The following is a 19362-nucleotide window of genomic DNA, read 5'->3' as shown; positions in this document are numbered from 1 at the left end:
TGCAACATCCCAGACACATTCAAAATGAACACTTGCATTGCACAGCGTTGTGTTTCAGGCTTGCGTGGGATGCTTGGACTATGTGATTTAGTGGAATTGCCCAGAATTCACAGCACATTCTACACAAGGGATCCTGAATTTGTGGTGAGAACGTCACAGGTTTTGAATTACGCGGGAGCAGGACATGAATTCACCTTGCCTCTGAGCAACAGGACAGTTAAGTTTTGCTCAGGAATAGAAGATATCCCTGTAGCTTCTTGCTGGATATTTGTAGGACCTCTCAAAAAGCAACAGCCTTGAAAAGGTGCAAAAATCCTACAAAAAGAAGTCTAAGTACTTACACCCAATTTTGGTACTGTTCAAGGGAATAATTTACCTGCTCTATCCCTGTTTAGCGGATGTCTGAAGACCCTTTTCAGATGATCACCCCATTCAGGCTATATTAATGGGATCGCAAGGCCCGAGCAGAGGATCCACACTGAGGATCTGAGCCGCGTTAGACTCATTGCACGTACACAGCAGAACAGCTTTGCGCACACGTGTTAGGGCTGATCATGGGCAGATCGCTCAGGTCTGCACATTGTGAAGGGTGCCCAAAGACAAAGTGCCAAGTCCTGTAGCAAGAACAGCCAAACTGGAGGGCTGCTGGGACCAGAGAGATAGCAGTGACACATTCAAGAACACCATGGAGCGCTCATGCAGACCAGCAGCTCCAAAAAACTGTCTGAGGAGGGAGGTGTATTCTTTCATACTAAGGATATCCCTCCAAAAACAGGGAATTCTGTCAATAGGATGAAAAAGGTCAGTGCAATGGAAACAGACGACTGAGGAGCAGAACATCAATTGCCTGCTGGATGCTAACAGGGTGGTCTCACATCTGGACTGCCCCCTACTCTGAACTGGGGAAGAACTCACAGTGTGGTCCACATGGTCACCACCAATGCAGGATGGAGAGAACAATCTTGAAGACAAGATTTAGCTAGTAGCTAGCAGGCTAAAGGCCAGGACCAACTCAGTAACATGCTCAGAAATGCTCCCCCCAGTGCCCTGTAACGAAATCTAGAGTCATTCCAAGGTTCAGAATATAGTACCTTGAAGACAGGCTCGAATAGGTAGAGCCTATACAGTAAAGATCCAAGTACTAAGTCCAAATGAAAATCGATCAAGGCTACTGGCACATAAATAAGGTCTTTTAAACTAAATATCGTGGGAGAGCCAACAGTTTGACAAGACATGTGGTTTGGGAAAATGCAGTCTCCAGTGGAGAAGTCATGAAAATTTTGTCTCCTTGAATAAAAGGATAGGAGAGAAGCCAAAAACAGTCAAGAAGAAAACAGCAGACTGCAGCCCCAGCAGACATTCATCTCAGGCCTGCAGAGAGAGAGAGACCAGAACAGGACACCATGGATGCATTTCTATCCAAGCACCAAGGGTCTAAAAAGCAAGGTGAGTGAGCAGCAGTGCCCTGGTTTCAGATGGGGCTACTAACATAACCAACACTTCAGAAATCTGGTGGAGGGAACACAAGCAGCAGGACATGGTAATGAGCAGGTACAAATTATACAGGAATGAGAGTAGGCTGTGCAGGTGGAGGAGCTGAGCATTAAGGAGCTGGGCATTAAGGCATACGTTAAGGAGAGTTTATCAAAGGGCACAACCAAGTTAACTGTATCAACAAGTGCCACAGAGTCCCTAGGACTGCAGTACCATGCCTAGACATCATAGTATCAGAGTTACTCCATCATTCACCCATCCAGAACAGAGCAATAACTGCAAAACCTTAAGGGTGGCAAGCGAGGCTGTGATGGATGTAAGAGGATACAAGCACAAACAACAGAAGATGTCCATCTCCCTGCAGAGACAGGGTAACTGTCAGGAGGGAAAGATGTCTGTATTTAAGACAGGCAGTTACTGCTCCCTCCTGCAGCCATTAGTGACCTTTGAAGCAGAGCGCCTCTTCTTCAGCACGTCCTGAGCAGCACCCAGGAACTGCTGGGTTTGATTTCAAGAGTATTGCCAGTGGCTTTTTGCACCTTAAAACTGACTCTTGAAGTAGTGCTGCAAACCTGCTATTGCACGCTTAGAGGAAGCTGCCTAAAAACACGAACGCTTGTTCAAAGAAAATTAAAAAGGAAAAGCCAGTAAGGAAAAACACACCCAGGAGGTGGGAAGATCATTTGAAGACATCGTTAGAGTAAACATGCATCTGTTAAGGGAAAAAATTTAGAATAAAAGCTAGCAGGCTTAACAAAGTGGTACAATTAACAGTAAAATGAAGCTTTCTAAGTGGAAGCACTGTCCAAATAATGAAAGTGTAAAAAAGTCTAAAGCATAAAATCTGCAATTGTGCCAAAATACACCAAAGATTCCGAGCAGAATTTTCCAAGTCGCAAGCACTAATAATAAAACACATTGGAGAGTCCATGATCACAGGGCTAAGGCAGCCTCCAAGGAAGATAACACCATAGCAGAAAAGCTAAATTAACTCTTATTCACAATAAACTGATAAATCCAGCTAACACAGAGCTACAGTCAGGGACTAAAGCCCCCAGCAGCAGTGACAGAGCTTGAACTTGCAATCACCCAGCTCAAGCTCTGCACTGAGCTTTTGGGGGAAAGGGAGGAAAGCTCATATAAACAGACTGGGGAAGATTCATCGCAGGTTTTGGGGAGGCAAGTCCTGTCTCATCAATCCACTGAAGTTCCCCCAAGTGTGGGCAAGCAACGGCACTGCTTGAGACAATGAACTGTTTTTACAATGAACCAATTTCAAGATCCCTCCTCTAAAAGCTTATGAAGAAAGTGAGGCACCATAAAGTAAAGTAGAAGCTTCTTTTGAGTTAAAAATGGTTAAAAATGAGAACAGTAATACAAGGTCAGCTCTCCCAGCAGACATGAGACTCAACAGGAATCTCTGCAGCTCAGCTTTTTATAAATTACTCTGAAAAGGGGATTAGCAAAGGGACAAATGGAATGATTCAGAAGAGTTCAAAGCTTCAAGTCAACTGAGAGAAAAGCATAAGTCACTCATGACACAGTGGCTGGACAAGAAAGTGGCAGACAAATTCCAGTATTGAAAAATGTAGACAGGAAAAAGCTAGCTATACTATACCTGCATATTACAGCTCTACATTAGCAGTCACTGTCGGGGGTGTATTATGGAGACATTGTGGGTAAGGTCACAAATAAATGTCACCTCATTGTGGAGCAGCAATCAGAAAGGTTCAGCACCTGATAGGAACTGTTAAGAAACGGAAAGAGGATAAAACAAATTATGACGCTGCTCTACAGCTGCTGGGTCTGCCCAGATGCATCATTCTGCACAGTTGTGGCACCGCAGCCTTCCTCATCATCATCACACCAGGGATGTAGGGAGCTAGACAGGGCACAGAGAGCCCCCCTCCTGGCCACAGAGAGGAACAGAAATAGGAAAGGCTTTTGTCTAAACTCACAGGAACTTCTGTGGTGGAAAACAGGCTACAGAGGGGGCTACGGTTATGACAGAGTCCACAAAATCAGGAGTGACGCAGAGAAAATGAACAGTAGATGTTGTTCAGGATTACTCATAGCACTAGAATTAAGGGATACTAAATAAATTATACTATAGAAGGTTTAAACAAACAAAAGGAAGTTTGGGGTTTTTTTTTCCCCTCCCCATACAATCCAATTGCATTGTGGAACTCATTGCCCCAGGATGTTGTGGATGCCAAACACATCAAGGGAGTCAAAAGTCAATTAAACACATTCACGGACTGGTCCATCAGTGGCTATTAAACATGATGATGGAGATGCAGCCTCTGGCTGGCAAGTCCCTAAGCCACATGAAGCTTTATCACAGGAAGAATTACTTCGTGCCTGCCCTGTTTATTCCCCTCAGCATCCACAGCCATGGTCAGACGCAGCACCCGGGTACAGGAGTTATCCCGAGCTGGTGCTAGCTTTCAGAGTTGATGTGGACAATCTCAAGTCTCAGCACATGCCAGTTCTGGTCTAGACATCTGGTCTGCCTCTTTGTTCCTGTCCTGAAGTGACACTAAACCTTCTGAAAACGGGATGGATTGCCAACATTTTGGGCTAAAATTTTGGGCTTTAAACCTCAGGAGATTCCCGGTACATGAAAACCAAAATCACACCCAGATGTCAGTCCTTTGTCTGGATATCATGATTTATATTTTGAGTGACACTTCCTCTTCTGTCTCCCTAACAATGACAAAACAAAGAGCTATAAACAAATCCTGGCTCCAGATGTTCTTTTGCCCTCATTAGCGACCAGCTTGGCTAATGCTATTTCATCAGCCCTTTGTTTCAGGGTGGCAAGCCAACATCAGCAAGTCGAGGACACTTTGATGGGCTCCCCCCCCCTTGGGATGTGACAAATTCCCAGGACACTCCTGCCCAATACTCACTACAATAACAAGCACGGGGCTGAATTACTGCCCTTGACAATGTTTGGTACGTGGAAAAACTTGTGCTTGCTAATTACCACGATTACGCCATAAAAATCCCCCTCGGGCAGCCGCGTGCAATCCTGGAGAGCCGCAGCCCTGCCCCTCGGCAGCCCGCAGCAGCAACCCAGGTGGAGACGACGTTTCCTCTCTTTTGAAGAGCCTCCCCAGCATCGGAGGCGTCCCACCCACTCGCCAGATCTATTCCTAGACATATCAGTTTCTATTTATTTTCCCACTGACTGTTACACCAGTGCAAAGACACAAGGTTGAGAATCAGTCAGACCAGACACATAAGTAGGCTACAAAACAAAGATTTTCCTCTTCCTTTGAAGCCTACTATCCATTATTTTTGATAAGAGGTGCAGCAGATTTACTTCCCTGGTTTGAGCCTCTTTACTAAGCCTGGCAGCAAGAACCTCAAAGCAGATGCCAAACCCTGCAATCTTTTTATGTGTGGTAGAAATAATCCCTTCGCCTGGTGCCTGGGAGGGCTGAAGCCTGACATCCGTGCGAGCCGCCGATGGACTGGCTCTCAGGAGCCAGAGCAGAGCCAGCGACAGGGTCTCTTCTCCCTGCAGAGCACCTTCTCTCTGCAGCCAACCAACAACCATGCACTTGGCTTTTATCTGAGCTCCAGCCGCAGTCTTGTGGCCAAGGTTGGAAAGAGATACACAGATCTGATCCCAAAGCCCATCAGATCTCCACATGCCAGGTCTCCACAAGGAGATTTGGGCAGTTTCTTCCCCACAAGGGATCCTTTACTCTTCCTTCTGTGATTTCAATTCTACCTTTAGTAGCTTTATGAATTGAAGCAAGGAGCGCAAAGAAACCCTTGTAAAAGGGCAACACAGCTCCTAAAGCCACCCATGCTTCCAGATAAACATGGGTCAAGCTAACAAGGTCCTTTTGGCTGGCTGTCTTCAACCGATGAAGTCAAACTTCACGAGTCACAACACCCTACCTAAATCCCCAGTACCAGGGTAATTGCAGATATTTTGAACCAGGACAAGTTGCAAGGGCAGAGGGAAGCTAATCGCAAAAGGAATAACTCAAGGGGAAATATTTTGCACTTCACCTTTGGCAGAGAGGGGCTGATTAAGTTTTACTGTGGAGGAATAAGGAAGAGTGAGAGAGAAGATCCACTTTCACTTCACTCCCAGGATGCCCAAGGACTTTCACATCCCTGCACAGAGAACAGCTGCTGTAAGCCTTTACATCTCATAATGATAGATTCCTTGTTTAAAAATAAATCAGTGCAGCCTGGGATGCATGCCAACACATTTCCCCCAGTTTTCCCACGTCCTACATTTTAAAAGCATCTGATGAGCTCTATCCTTGCTTATCCCTCATCTTTCCTTTAATAACTCCCCATGTTCCCATTAAAACCAGTGCATTGCCCTTCTCACCTTTAAATTTCCCCAGAGCTGCAGCCCCCTGCTTTGGCTGCTCTTGTTCAGTTTTGCATCATATTGCGTTACTGCTTCAACAGCACTAGCCATCTTTGAAGTTCCTTTTGGTAACTTCTCCCACCAGCATCACCACTGAACCCTTTGTGCACCAGGTCTAAAAAAAAAAAACACCTTTACTGAGTTTCCCCATCTCCAAAAATACAGGGAAGTGAATCGTTCAGGGCCAGTTGGAACCAACACTGTTATGCTTCACATATTGATCTTGACCTTCAGTTAATATTGTTCCCTAAAAGTTACAAAAAGGGACCCAAGGTTTGCAAACAAGGCGCTCAAACACACCACATTGTGCAACATGCAGGTTATCAAACCTCGGATCTCATTCACCCTCTGCCTCCCAGTCCAGGTTGTGTTCCCTTGTTACATCTTGTTTCAAATTAGACTGGAAGCTCATCATGCCAGCAGCAGTGGCTCCCTGTGGCACCACTGCAGCAAACAGGATTAATAAGCAAGAGTAAAGACAGCACTCAAAAGCATCAAAAACAAAGAGGAAACCAAAGAGATGTGGAAAAGTCCCTGCCCTGAATAAAAAACAACTCTCAAGATGTTTAAATAACTTCAGGACATCCATGAACTTGACTTCTCCATCATGAGTTTCATTTTTTACTTCTAGCCTCAGCACTTCACAAATTAAGTGAATTTAAGCGAAAAGATGCTTTGCACAGTCTGAGATTTTTTTTTATGTTCTGTTTCATCAGCATAGCTCAAAGATTTAAGTAGTCCTTTCAAACTGGGTCATTTGTGTTGTAGACAACAGGGCACACTCAGCCAGCAGGGGATACAAGGATTTTAGTGGCAAGAAAATAAGCAACCTGTCATTTGTCAGCAGACTGCTCTGTCCTAGCCCAGGATCTCACACTTTCCAAAGCATGGTTTTGTCACTGCCTTACTCCCCTGCCTTCTCTTTTAGGACTTGCCTTTGAATTAAGCTCTCTCCCACAAAAACAGCTGCTTGGGGAGGTGTTATTTGATCAGCTTTCCACCTAGTTGCACCCAGAGCCCCAGGTGCTGCCCTTCCATTAGGGCAAAAAAGACCAGCCATTTATGCAACTGGCCATCACCTCCTAGGGGCTTTACACCAACCAAATCATTTTTCCAATAGCCTGAAGAGGCTGTCCTGGGGGTAGTGTCTGTTGTTTATCAGCTGGGCTATGGAGAAAGCAGAGATTTGCCACTGGCCGTCAAACGAGTCCGTGGTTAGGGTACGACACTCTTCACCTTCCCTGGAACTGAGCCTGGGGTTCATTCCACTGTCCCTCATCATCTCCCCAGACTCACACTCAGCTGCTGCTGAGGTCCACAATAACAGCACTGAGGTTTGGGAGGGGAGGGAGAACTTACATTGCACAGCTATTTCACCCTGCTGCAGCAGAGACTGTCTCATCCCTCTTCACTGGGCATGATTTCTGTAACAAGAAGCTTTTGGTGACAGAGTTCCCAGCCCAAAAAGTGTAATTCTAATAGTTCAGGTGCACAATAGCAGACCAGATGTCACTGCTTCCCAGGAGCCCTTAACTCCTTTCTCCCCCTGCCCGCCCACCCTCCCTCTCTAAGAGCATCATCTCTGCAGGTCCACCTCCTCCAGGCCTAGCACATGACCACTGAATTTTGCTTCTACAGGACCTGCTGAAACAAAAAATAAAGCTCAAGAAGTGGTTCTGGTGATTTTCTCCATGTAGGCATAGTGGGATTGCCAGTTTCAGAGCAGCATATCCTTGGACAGCATTGCTGTCCCTGGCACCACCGACCTCCAGAGAAGATGGCTCTCTGGCTTACAGCAGGAGCATGCAGTGCCCACGCAGGTGAGCACACTTATTCACAGAAGACAACAGCACTGGAAAGCAGAGGTGTCACTCCATGGGAAATCCTCACTTTCAAACACAATTCGTTTTGCTCTTTTAATTATCCTCCATCCAACTGGTGATCAGGAGAAGAGAACTCGCAGGCAAAACTTTAACCTCCTCCTCTTACCCTTTGCTTGCAGCAGTAGTTACAAAAACCCACAAATGAGACCACCATATTTGCATGCCATTTAACTTAGCACTACAGCTTTCCTGCTGGGAGGAAGGGTTCCTCTGGCTGGGTGGGCTCAGGCTGTCCAGGAACAAAACTATTTTCTACAGAAAAGGAGGAAGAATTCAGTTATCTCCTGCTTCATCCCAGAGCTTTGGAGTGAAGGCACTTATGGCAACAGCAAACAAGCACTCAGCAGCACTGCAGTGATGTGGTTTAAGCAAAAAATAAACTTTGAGCATGGAGCTAAACAGGCCCCAGGCAGTAATGGGTACATGATGAATAATAAATCCATCTGAAGCAACAAGCATGAGTCAACCCAGATGAAGAGTTTCTCATAGTTTCCCCCCCCCCCCCCTCGGCTGTTCCTTGGAAAAACCCATATGCGTTATGAGGGTGTCCATAAAACAAACATTTGGCTGGTTTCTTCAAGAAACCTTGGAGAGCCCAAAACTGGCTGTGTGGGCTGAGCCCTCAGCAGGGTACAGTAAAGGAAGCAAAAAGAAACCTCCTCAGGGGCTGCTATAGCATTCGGGATGGGGGAAGTGGAGCAGAAATCTTTGTAGAAAAGCTATTTACATCTGTTTGACCCTTGTAAAACAGATCCCCAGGCTCTTCCCCACTTGGAGGCATTTGGATGACAGGCTGAAACAGCAGTGTGATCCTTCCCAGGGGAAAGGCGTGGTGCAGAGCAGCCACAGGTAACCACCAAGCAGCACACGCAACCTGTGCCGAGGAGCGGGTGCAGGCAGAGCAGTCCCACCTGCCTTGCAGGGCAGGAGCAGGGACCGCAGCAGGCTCCCTGCAAGGACCAGGGTGCTGTCTGCAAGGCTGACTCTTGGCTCACAGTCCCATGTTTGCAGGAGAAGCCAATGAAAGTGAAAGACACCTGCACCCTCCTCCAGACTCCACCTTGCCACCCCAGCCTTCTCCGACAGGCTGCTCCTCCCTGGGAGGCTGCGTATCTTCTCCCACTCAAACCCTTTGATCTGCTTGCCAAAGCCCAGCCTGCTCCAGGAGGGTCTGGCTGCCCGGGTACTGCCAACTACTGCAGGGCTGCAGCTCAGCTCTTGGCCAGGGGATTCTAGGTCTGGTCTTCCCTTGCTTTGTCCCAAATGCCCATTGGAGGTCCACAAATTCACCCATCCCAGTACCAGCCCTGCCCCACATGCTGGCTCTTGACCTTAGAAAGCCAATCCCATGAGGTACAGAGAAGGGGAATCCCATGCACTAAGACCAAGCTTGTCCAAGACAAACACTTCTGCCCTTGCTAAAACCAGCGTAGATGCACACAAGCGACCAACCCACCCAGCAGCCAGGCACAGCTCTGAGCAGCTCCTGCTGGTGGTTTTAAACCAGGCTCACACAGGTCACTGCTCCAGCCTGGTTCCACATTTGCTACCCAAACCTTCCTTCCCCAGAGGCCAGCGCCATCTCCAATTCTCCCTGCATCACGAGAGGGACAAAAACAGAAGCACTGTGGAGGTGGTATGCTTGCTACAGACCATGAACCTTGGAAAAACGGGATGACAGAGGCCAGACTTGCACTGTCCTACATCCAGCAGTCCACCAGCAACTTTGTGCCGTGGGAGCTAGACAACCAGGTCCACAAGAGGTAGCAGATAAATGCTGATCTACCTCCACGTGTTCTGTCCTTCCAGAAGGAAAGTTTCAAGTCTGGTCTCATTCAGGACAGTGCTGGGTGTGACAGCCAGCTCTGCTGTTGGCTTCTGTGACTGCTCCTCATCCTGCAGGACAAAGTCTTGCCCTGTCCACTACTTCAGGAAGAGAGAAAATGGTTTTTGACCCTCTCTTCTTCCAGTGTGGATGCCCTGCAGCTCATGACAAGGCAGCAAAATGCATGGCACGCAGAGGGCTTGTCCTAAGGACCAACACAGACCTCAGGAGCTCTCTGCCCCAAACCCAGAGCATCAACCACCCCACGGCAGCTCCCCTTTCCCTGGGAACACAACATCCCATTGTGTCCAGGGCTCTCCACCGGGCTCAGCCCCCCAGCAGGCGCCCAGCACCACAAGCAGCCAAGCAAACATTGCCTCCTTCTTCAGCCTGTTGAGCAACCACCAGTGGGTGGACACACACACCCAGACTAAACACAGCTCCAGTACCACCACCCCCACCCACCGTGGCTTATACCCAGGTCACCAAACACATTCTTCAGTTGGGTGCACTAGTTCTCACGCTCCTCCCCGGGAGGGAGCCTGCGTTGCTCAACCCCACTCTAGCTCTGATTTCCCCTACGCTGAACCCGGAACCAGATTTCACTCCTCACAAAACGTGCGGGCCCTCCTTGCCCACACAGCTCTGTCCCAAGGATGCGGAGGATGCGGCATTACCACCACTACAGCAAGAGCTGGCCTGCACCTTGCCACTGGGACTGCAGCATGACAGCCTGTCCTTGCGAGCAGGGGTGCAGGCTGGCCCAGGACTTAATGGGGAGGGAAAGGTCTCGGTGTTGCAATTGCCATTCCATCTCATCCCTGTGTTTGACTGCCTCTGAGCACAGGTCAACCCATGAGGCACCTGACATCTGAGGTTTAAACAGAGGTTTAAGGCTCACGGTGCCTCCTCAGCACAGCCTTTACCTCCACATGACACATCTAGCTTTTGCAACTGGGGTTAGCACTCATCTGCCCTATTTCAACTTCAAAGCACTTTGCAAGCATTAACCAATTAATCCTCTCACCACCCTCAGAGGGAGGTGAGCATCTTTATTTTTATCCATTTCCCCATCAGTGAGAAGGAGAGAGTTCAGTGCCTCTCCCAAGGCCATCCCTAAGCTGACTCCCAGCTGACTGCACTTGACTCCCAGCCCCAGGCTGGGGCCATCGGAGGAACACAGGCAGTACACCTCGGAGAGCAGAAACGCCGCAGAAACAGCCACAGCCACCTAAGCAGAGCTGTCACCGAGCACCTTTGTTTTCCTCCGTGCCCCACATAAGTTGGCTTCTTGAGCGCTTTCTGTTCATCATCAGTCAATGATCGGGAAGGAAAATTATCCAAGACGGGCAAAACAGAGCAGGCCACCGACACACAGCAACCAGGACCAGCTGGAGCACCAGGGGCGCGCGCGCGTGCACGCACACACACACACTAAGCGTTTTTAACAGGCCCATAAAAGGTCCTACATCTTGCAATAAAAAGCAGAGGCCAGTGGGGACAGTACCAAAGTACGGGGACAAACTTCAACACGACTGAAGCTAGACAGACAGCCAAAACACAACATGAGCTACTGGCAGTGCTTAGCTTTTGCTAAAAACTGAGGCAGAATACCCTAGCTCAATTCTGCACTTGAAATCACACTTATTTTCTCCAGCTGGGGCAGAGCTTGGTTTAGGGACCCCCACAACCCTCTGAGGCATTAGGAAGGGCAGGGATCTGGAAAGGGAGCTGGTCTTCAACTGGGAGACCACAGGAAGCCAGCACATGTCACACCAGCATGGTGGCAGCTCACTCAGGGTGGGACACATCACCAGAAGCGATGCTCCCCCTCAGCCATCCTTTACATCAGTCAGGACTCACTCAGACACTGCCAGCAAGCAGCACAGCACCCACGTTCACCAGGTCCGTCATATACCTCCAAGGTGTAACCAGCCAAAAAAAATGTATTTTGCCACCTGAAATGACTATTTCTTTGTTGCAGATGTGGGCTCCACTCCTCCCTCACCCAGCAGGCAGGCGGGGAGAGCTCCCATGCAAGGGGATCCAGGGGTGCTCAGAAGGAGGGAAGGAAACACCCCAGTCCCTAACAGCCCCGAGGGACAGGGGGCTGTGGAGAGGGAAAGCAGGGTGCACACCAGACCCCACCGTCAGCGATAGCTGCATTTATTATAATCTTTTCATGGATGAAACTACTTGCCCAGGACAAGGGACCGCCTGAGCCACTGGAGCACTCCTGCTCTTCCCGTGACGGACCAGGTAGGGCTGGGAGGTTGCTCCCAGCTCATCTTCACTTCAGCAGCAATTTCTGTCCCCAGGGTTTCTCGGAGCACGCAAGTGAAAGTCTCTCTGCTTTTGCAACACCACTGACCCGCAGCAGGACTCCTGCTCCTCCACGGCTGCTCCGGTGGCAGGGAGAACCCACAATTGTAGGGTTTACAAGGAAGCACTGGTTCATTTTTCTCGTTATTTCCAGTGGCTGTGGCTCAGCACTAACCGCTGACGATCATCCGTTACCATTCATCCTGAGGTCCCAAATTGCTCACTAAACCCTGTGAAGATGTAGGGATCCCAAAGCCTTTCAGATGGAGAGGGGCAACCTTTAAACAACACTCTGCAATGTCAGATCAATACTGGGAAGAGCTGAAATCAGTTCAGCGCCTTGCTGAAGCAGCAGGAGAATTGCAGGCAGATGAAATGCAATTCTCTAACTGCAGTTATTAGAGGCAGCGGGGGTAGAAGCCTTACTTCTATTACAGATACAATACTATCCCAAGGGAAGGCTTTTCTTAGCATCAAGGATCACTCTGAATACCTCCTTAAAACAGTACATAACATGCCTTAAATTTATTGCCGAGCACAGACCTTAAGTCACAGTAGCACCTTAAAAAGCCAGATTTGCCCACCTACGCAGAGGGTGTCACATCTGCACCTACAACTTGGTTACAAACGGGCCCCAGGGAGGGGACGCAGAGCTGCAGCTCCCCCAGGAGCACCCCAAGGTGCAGGGAGAGCATGGGTCCAGCTCACAGCAGACAGTGCCACCTGCTGACACGCGGTCCCCGTCCCATCCCTCCCACCGGGGCCCCCAGGCGCCCTCCCAGCCCACCCACACAACTACCTCACTTGCTAGTCAGAATCCAAAAGCAGCAGTAATTCTGTATAATATTCTTGGCTGCTCGTTGGGCCGTTCCCCCTTTCCCTTTCCATGCGGTAATGTGGGACAGCCATCGAGCTGCTGGATAACCATGACCTGATCTGGCCATGACCACAGTGTAGCATGGGATTTGGGACCACATGCCAAGGCTGTTCTTCAAGAAGAGGAGGAAAAGACAAGTACCTGCATTGGGATATAGCAAGGAACAGTTTCTGGGTGTGCTTTTGTCTTCCTTTGCAACTGAAAAGCCTTTTCTTAGATATCTTTCTTGAGCATTGCCATCATCTATTCCCTTCCTGAACCTCTCACCACTTTTTTGGGCATGGAGAAGAACCCAAGCTGCTTAGAAACACCTTGGGAATGAGCAGGGAGACCACCCCACCATATTCATGCACCATAATTAGATGTGCATTCGGATACTGCAAATGCACTACGTGCCCCAGGACCCAAAATGCCTTTAATAACAGTTGTGGGGTTTATCTTAACCCTGTAGTGACGCAACATCCTCACAAAACCCCTATGAACTCCTCCAGGCAGCATTTGCAGCATGGCCCAAAGCAGAATCAAAACATAGAGCAAAGCCACCGAGCTCAGCAGGACTCTGGGGCCCGCAGGGACTGGGAAGGCTCTTGACATGCACCACAAGATGTTTGTTAATAGATGGCTGAATTCTTTATCATGCTCCCAAACTTATAAACCTTTAACTTCCTCTTCTTTTAGTTAAAAATGGTTGGAACCTGGAATCCCCCTCCCCCAGAAATCCACTTCCTAAGCCATTTTCAAGGCCAGATTTGTTTTTCCATTAACTGGCCAACAAGATCTTTAGGTCACATCTTCATTCCTTGACCAACAGCTCATCAACCTTTGTCGTCTTTGGGAAGTGAAAGAGAGGCCAAAGGATTCACTAGGTCAGCTACTTAAACCAGCTTACAAAAAGAAGTTCAAGTTAAAGGGAAAATCTCCAGAAATAAGAGCGTTGGCACATTCTTTGCGTATGAACTACTATTATTACTGATTATTTACCCTGCAGCAGTCGCTACAAGCCCTAGTGCCATTGTGCCAGGTACTAGATAATATGCACATGTTAAAAGGCAATATTCTTTTCTGTAGAAGCTGTAAAGAGAAAAAAGACAAAAGACAAGAGAGCATCGTTCTCATGTGGAAGCAAAACCAGAAATTAATTTACTAGCCTGAGTTATACAATGAATGGCAATACTGAGCTGTGCACACTAATTTGTGTATAAAACATGCTTATTAAATATATTAAAGGCCATGGGACACTGCTATCAGTCTGTATAAACAGCACCAGCCTGTACTCCTCAATTCTCACTTATAAAGCCTACCCTCCAATCTTCCCTCCTCCTGCCCTGCCTTCCTCTTACAGACACTCTACTAATTTTAGAACTAATTAAATTAAACCTCTGACTCACCTCAGATCTCTGATTTAGGCTTACATGATCTTTGCTATGAGATCTTTCCTCGCTGTTATTTGGCAGCACTCCCCCAAACACACCCGACTCTGCCTCTTCCACAGCCCGGCTATGATCAGCAGCTCACGGGAACGCACACGGGGCAAGAGCTAAAAACCAAGGAGCTCTCCCCAAAAAAATCAACCACCGCCTTATACATCTGTGGTTGGCTTACACATAGCACAGCAGCATTGCACTGCCCAACTCCATGGGAGGGATCCCCAAGGATTTAGTTAACATGCAGGTCTCACTCCAGAAATCGGGAAGACAGCATCCAGACCCTTCCACTGTTACCCAACCATGTAATGTCCAGCCACAGACTGCAGCCAGGGTCTGGATGTGCCCCAGAAGGAACAAAACCTCCAAACACTATAGAGATTTCATATAGTCCATTTGCAAAAAGGGAATAGAGCTCATCACCCACAAAGCCCCTTCTCAAAACCCTTTTCTAACAGAAATACTACCAACACAAAAAGGAGTAAAGTGACCTGTTTCTAAAGAGCCCGCTCTGTCTCTCTTGCTGGGGAGGTTATTGGCAAGTACAGAAACCGGTGCAGGTGCCAGCACAGCAGAGCTCCTCTGAAACCTGGCACACACCAAAAACCTGCCTGCCCATGAGGAAAGGCAGACGCAGACACAGCTCTGATGGGAGAACTCATTCCTCTGAGCCATCTGGAAGATGCCCACCCTGGAGGGGAACCACCTATTCAAAAGTCAACTTTGCTGCCCTGCACCCCCCAAACACTTGGGTTTGAAATCAAAAATACTATCGTACATCAGCTTTCAAATCAAGCCCTACAGAAGCAGGGCCATCCCTGAGAGTACACTTGATCCCCTGCTACCCAGATATCATCATTACAGGGAATTCATCTTAATTTAAGAACTCACACATTCAGCCTGTGGATCCCTCAAAGCCCAACTGCAGCAGGAACAGCTTCTTCCCAGTCAGCATCCCTCCAGAGAAGACCCCCAGGTGCAGGGGGGCACATATTTATAATATCAGGAGGAGTCACATGCCTTGGGTTAGCTGAGCTTGTTTCCCAGTCTTCTATTTTTTTTTCCTTTTCTATTTCCCTCCTTCAGTCAGAGCGCTAAGTGGCACCGCAGAACCAAATTAATTAACAGGATTAATAGCAATTAAGCCCCTATTGGAGTCAGGGTTGTGCTCTTTAGGCCTGGAAAGAAACTACATGCCACTGCAGCAAGATAAGCAGCAGGTGATGCCAGGAGCTTTTAATTTCCAAGGAGAAAAAAATTGGTTGTCTTTCTGCAAGCCTCCTCCTCCTCCCCGATCAGAATTTGGCCCAGATGGAGCCAATTCCCTTCCAGCCTGCTCCTGCCTCAGCCCCGCACTTTGCACGTGGGAAAGCTCATCTTCCTCTGAACACCAGTTCCAGGGTCCGAATAAACCATGTCAAAGCATCTCTTTTTTTTTATGCCTGTGTAAAAAATCCCTCTCTCACAGCACCTACGGGGAAGAGCAGAACATTCGGACCTGAAGCTGAGGTTCTCTTTAGTTTGCCTTGGCTGGGGGATGTGCCCCCAGTGTGCAGGGAGGCTCTCCAAAGAGGGAACGATCCCAGCTACCGGCACTCTGGGATGTTCCCACTCCGGTCCCTGACCTGTCCCATCACAGGGTCCATCCTTGCAGGCAGGAAGGCAGTGTCACTCCGGCAGTTTGTCCTCCGGGCTCACCCCGTTATCACAGTGCCTCACAGTAGTTATTTTAGCTACAGAGCAGCTTTCTGGCTTCCTGTGTTGTCCCCTAGTGCTCTTCCTAATTGAGGGCTTTTAACATTAACAGCATTTAGCAGCTGTTCTTCTTCCGGCAGCGGGGGGAAGGCATCAAATCTTTTATTTAAACTTCTTCTCTAAGGAGTGGAAACGTGACCTGCACCCTTTAGCAGATGCCCCTCAAGTAACAAACCTTCCCTGCTCTGCCAGGGGCTCCTTTTAGCCACCAGTCCCATGAATTGTTGAATTCACAAGTGCATACATCATTCCCAAGAAAGAACTAGGGATCTCTGGCTGAATATTTCCTCCCAGGCCAGGCAAGGGGCTCGGCATGGTTTGGTGGGAGTTGGAGGCTCCCAGGTCCAGTGCTGGGCCATCAGTATCCTCTCCCTGCTGTGCCACCTGTGGGTGAGATACGGGACAAAACTGGATGGGTTCACCAGGGGCTCCTGTCCATGGAGGGGCAGAACATATCTCCAACCAACGAGTAGAATAACAGCCACCAGGAGCTGCAGAGTTCCACCTCGGTGGGTCTCACACAGCAGTGGTCTTGCAGCAGCCACCCAGCAAAATGGAAAATGGGATGGGAGGGTAGCCAGTGGGACATGCTGAGGTTGGTGCCTGCAATTCCTCTCTGGCCAGGGTGGGATCTGCACAGCAAAAAGCTGCCTGAGCCCTCAGAAGAGGGCTAGCATTTACTTTTGTCAAGGCCTTGAATGTTTTGAAGTCCAGAGAGAGGCAAGAAGCAGCATGCTCCACCATCGCCCCGGGAAAATTGCAACAGAGTCACCAGTCAAAAGCATTCAAAGATCACAAACCAGACCCAGATGATCATGAATCACAGCTTAGAAACCGCAAACGGTTCTTAAGCCTCTTCAAAATAATGGCATTTACCAACAGGCTCGTTTGGGGTGGTTCACATTTTCCAGCCTTATTCAGAACCCGAGAGAGAGAATGGGCTAAAGCAAAAGCAGAGCTCCTCTTGCAGTCCCAGCGCCCAGGAACCGGAGTGATAACAGGGAGATGTTGCGACACTTGGCACGAGCTCACACGCGCTGGCAGTGCTGGGGCTGTGGGAAGGGCTGTGTGAGAGCCACTGGTGCCGGGGAGGGTGGGCAAGGGGCGATCCCTCGGCACGCTGAGCCCGGACAGACTCATCACACCCCTCCAGAGCACTGCAAGGGGGCAATGCTGGCTATGAAGGAGAGCAGGGCATCTCCAACCTGGTCCCCAGCTCCCTCCAGACCTCGTCTGATCAGGGGCGCAGGTGGGGCCAGCCCCACACTCGCCTTTGGAAGTCCGAGGGATGTCAGAACAATTTTGTTTGAAAATAATTGTTTTTCAATACCGGACACGCAGAGGTGCCGCTGAGTGCACTAGCATGGTAAAACGCTGTGTGCTCCTTGGGTCCAAGTGCATGGGCAATCCTGAGGCTTCAGTCAGAGCAAGACCTACATCCCAATAAAGTACATGCAGTAAAGCTCTTAGGTGTCATCAATGTTTTAATCCCTGATTTAATTATTAATATAATGGAAGAGCATAAAAGCAGTATCCCTGAAAGCACAGGGTCATCTAGTCCAGCACCCTGTCCTCAGAAGGGACCCAGAGACCTCCTCCAAGTTTTTTACTCTCTCCCATCCACTGCTGACTTTCTAAGTCTCATAATATTAGTTCTAGTTTATAATAATACAGCATCATAAATGCAAAGCTGGGCATCGTGATATAACACGAGTTACACTTCTGGCCGGCACTGACTGTTTCTGTAGAGGCTTTGATTATCATTTATGCATCTTTGTTCCACATCCATAAAAATCCCAGGGCTCTGTATGGCTGAAAGCTGAATTTATAGGATCCTGGAAATGGCAGAGCCTGGATCCAGTGAGAAAGACTCCTCCTAACCACCAAAATCCCAGATCCAGTGAAAGGACGTGAATGCCAGCAAGGCACAAAATACAAAAATGAGGCAACAAGTGGCAGTCCTAGTGAGTGGAACTGTATTTCCCAGTGTAAAAGGCATTTGTAGCAGCTGTGTCTGTGCCTGTTGTCTGCACCTCGATGGAGATGACTGGGGAGAGGATCTGAGGCCCCAGATGGGCAAGACGCTGACACCATGAGAGTGGCGCAGGGACTCGGGCACCTGGGGCACCCTCCCTCCCTCCTGTGCTCCGCAGGGTAGCTGCACCCCGGCTCCCCGGCCCCTCGCAGGTAGCGTCCGATCACCCCCCATGTAATATTGGCAAATGCTTAGGGAGAACATGACCTCTGGCCACCAGGCAGCTCTGCAGTTCAGCCTGAGCAGAGGGACAGCAAAGCGCGAAGCTCGGGGACGTCTCGGCTAAAGAGGCAGATGCAGGACAGCGTGATCAGCAGCATCAGCTGCCTCCGGCGTGCCTGTCACCGTCTGCTCCTGGCAAGCATCTCAGCACTGGAGGAGAGCTGCCCCAAGTCCAAGCACTGCGGGACTGCCTTGAGCTTGGAAGCAGGCTGGATTCCTTCTTCCAAAAACTCACAGAGGGAAAAATTCAGAATGCAACATCCCTGAGTATTTCCTACAGAAACATGGGAACCTCAGCTGGTTTTTAACAGGAAAACTGAGTTTCTTGCTAAGTGGGGCTTGAAACTATGAGCCAGCAGCTTCCAGAAGCTCAGAAAATGGGAGGGAATGAAGGAAAGAGGATCTTGGCAGGGATGAATAAGGATAAGAAGGAAAAGCATACTGCAGGCAGCAGCCACGGGCTTTGGCAGCCACTTGCTCATGTAGAAGGGAAAAAAAACAACTTAAAAGCTGCTTGGGGAAAGGAGGTTCAGCAGTGGATTATTTCATCTCCATTACCAGAGCAAAAGGACTGCTCCTCACATCCCTGATGGGCTGAAGACGGTGCTTTCACTGCAAAGCACCTTGCTTTCACAACCAGGCTGAAAACGTACAAGGCATCAAAAATAATGTCACATTTATTAGGGAAGCGATTCAAGTGCAAAGCTCACCGAGGGACACAGGGCACTGACTACATGCAGAAATCAAAGGGGAACCCTTGATCGAAAGGAAATGTTTAGCCACTATGTTCAAAGGCTCGCTAAATCAAAGACAAAATCCTTCTTTAATCAAGGCCATTGACCAAAGCTGAAAGCACACGGAGCCACCATCAATGCCCACAGCATCACCTTTCATGCCAGGGCTGCCGGTGCTCTTATACCCCAGCATCTTTCCCCCAGTACCTCCTGTCTGTGTCCTGGGAACAGCTCCCGGCACTCAAAACAAAGCATGTTTCTGGAGGGACAATAAACGTCGGCCATCAGCTAAGGTCCAAAGTATCACAGTGTCCCTATTTTAGCTGCCTTAAACTTTCAGCCTCTGTCTTTGAGCTTGAGCAGTCATTAGGAAAAGGAGCAAGAGTTAA

General features: G+C 48.8%; 1 protein-coding gene across 3 annotated transcripts in view; it reads right to left on the bottom strand.

Annotated features, from left to right (window-relative positions):
* LOC148056134 (serine protease inhibitor Kazal-type 5-like) overlaps window positions 1–15256 on the bottom strand; it is a 44666-nt gene extending 29410 nt beyond the window's left edge. For all 3 annotated transcript variants that reach the window (XM_087754043.1, XM_087754044.1, XM_087754042.1), the window contains exon 1: window positions 15119–15256. In XM_087754043.1, the coding sequence (XP_087610169.1) occupies window positions 15119–15122 (4 nt within the window). In that variant the 5' untranslated portion in view covers window positions 15123–15256. The remainder of the gene's footprint in view (window positions 1–15118) is intronic.
* Window positions 15257–19362: the final 4106 nt, after the last annotated feature.

Source organism: Nipponia nippon, unplaced genomic scaffold, assembly GCF_047370975.1.
Source record: "Nipponia nippon isolate SJK-2023a ecotype South Korea unplaced genomic scaffold, ASM4737097v1 scaffold_17, whole genome shotgun sequence".
In the NCBI taxonomy this organism is placed as follows: Eukaryota; Metazoa; Chordata; class Aves; order Pelecaniformes; family Threskiornithidae; genus Nipponia; species Nipponia nippon.
Note: the sequence above shows the minus strand (reverse complement) of the source record. Positions and strands in the feature narration are given on the sequence as shown.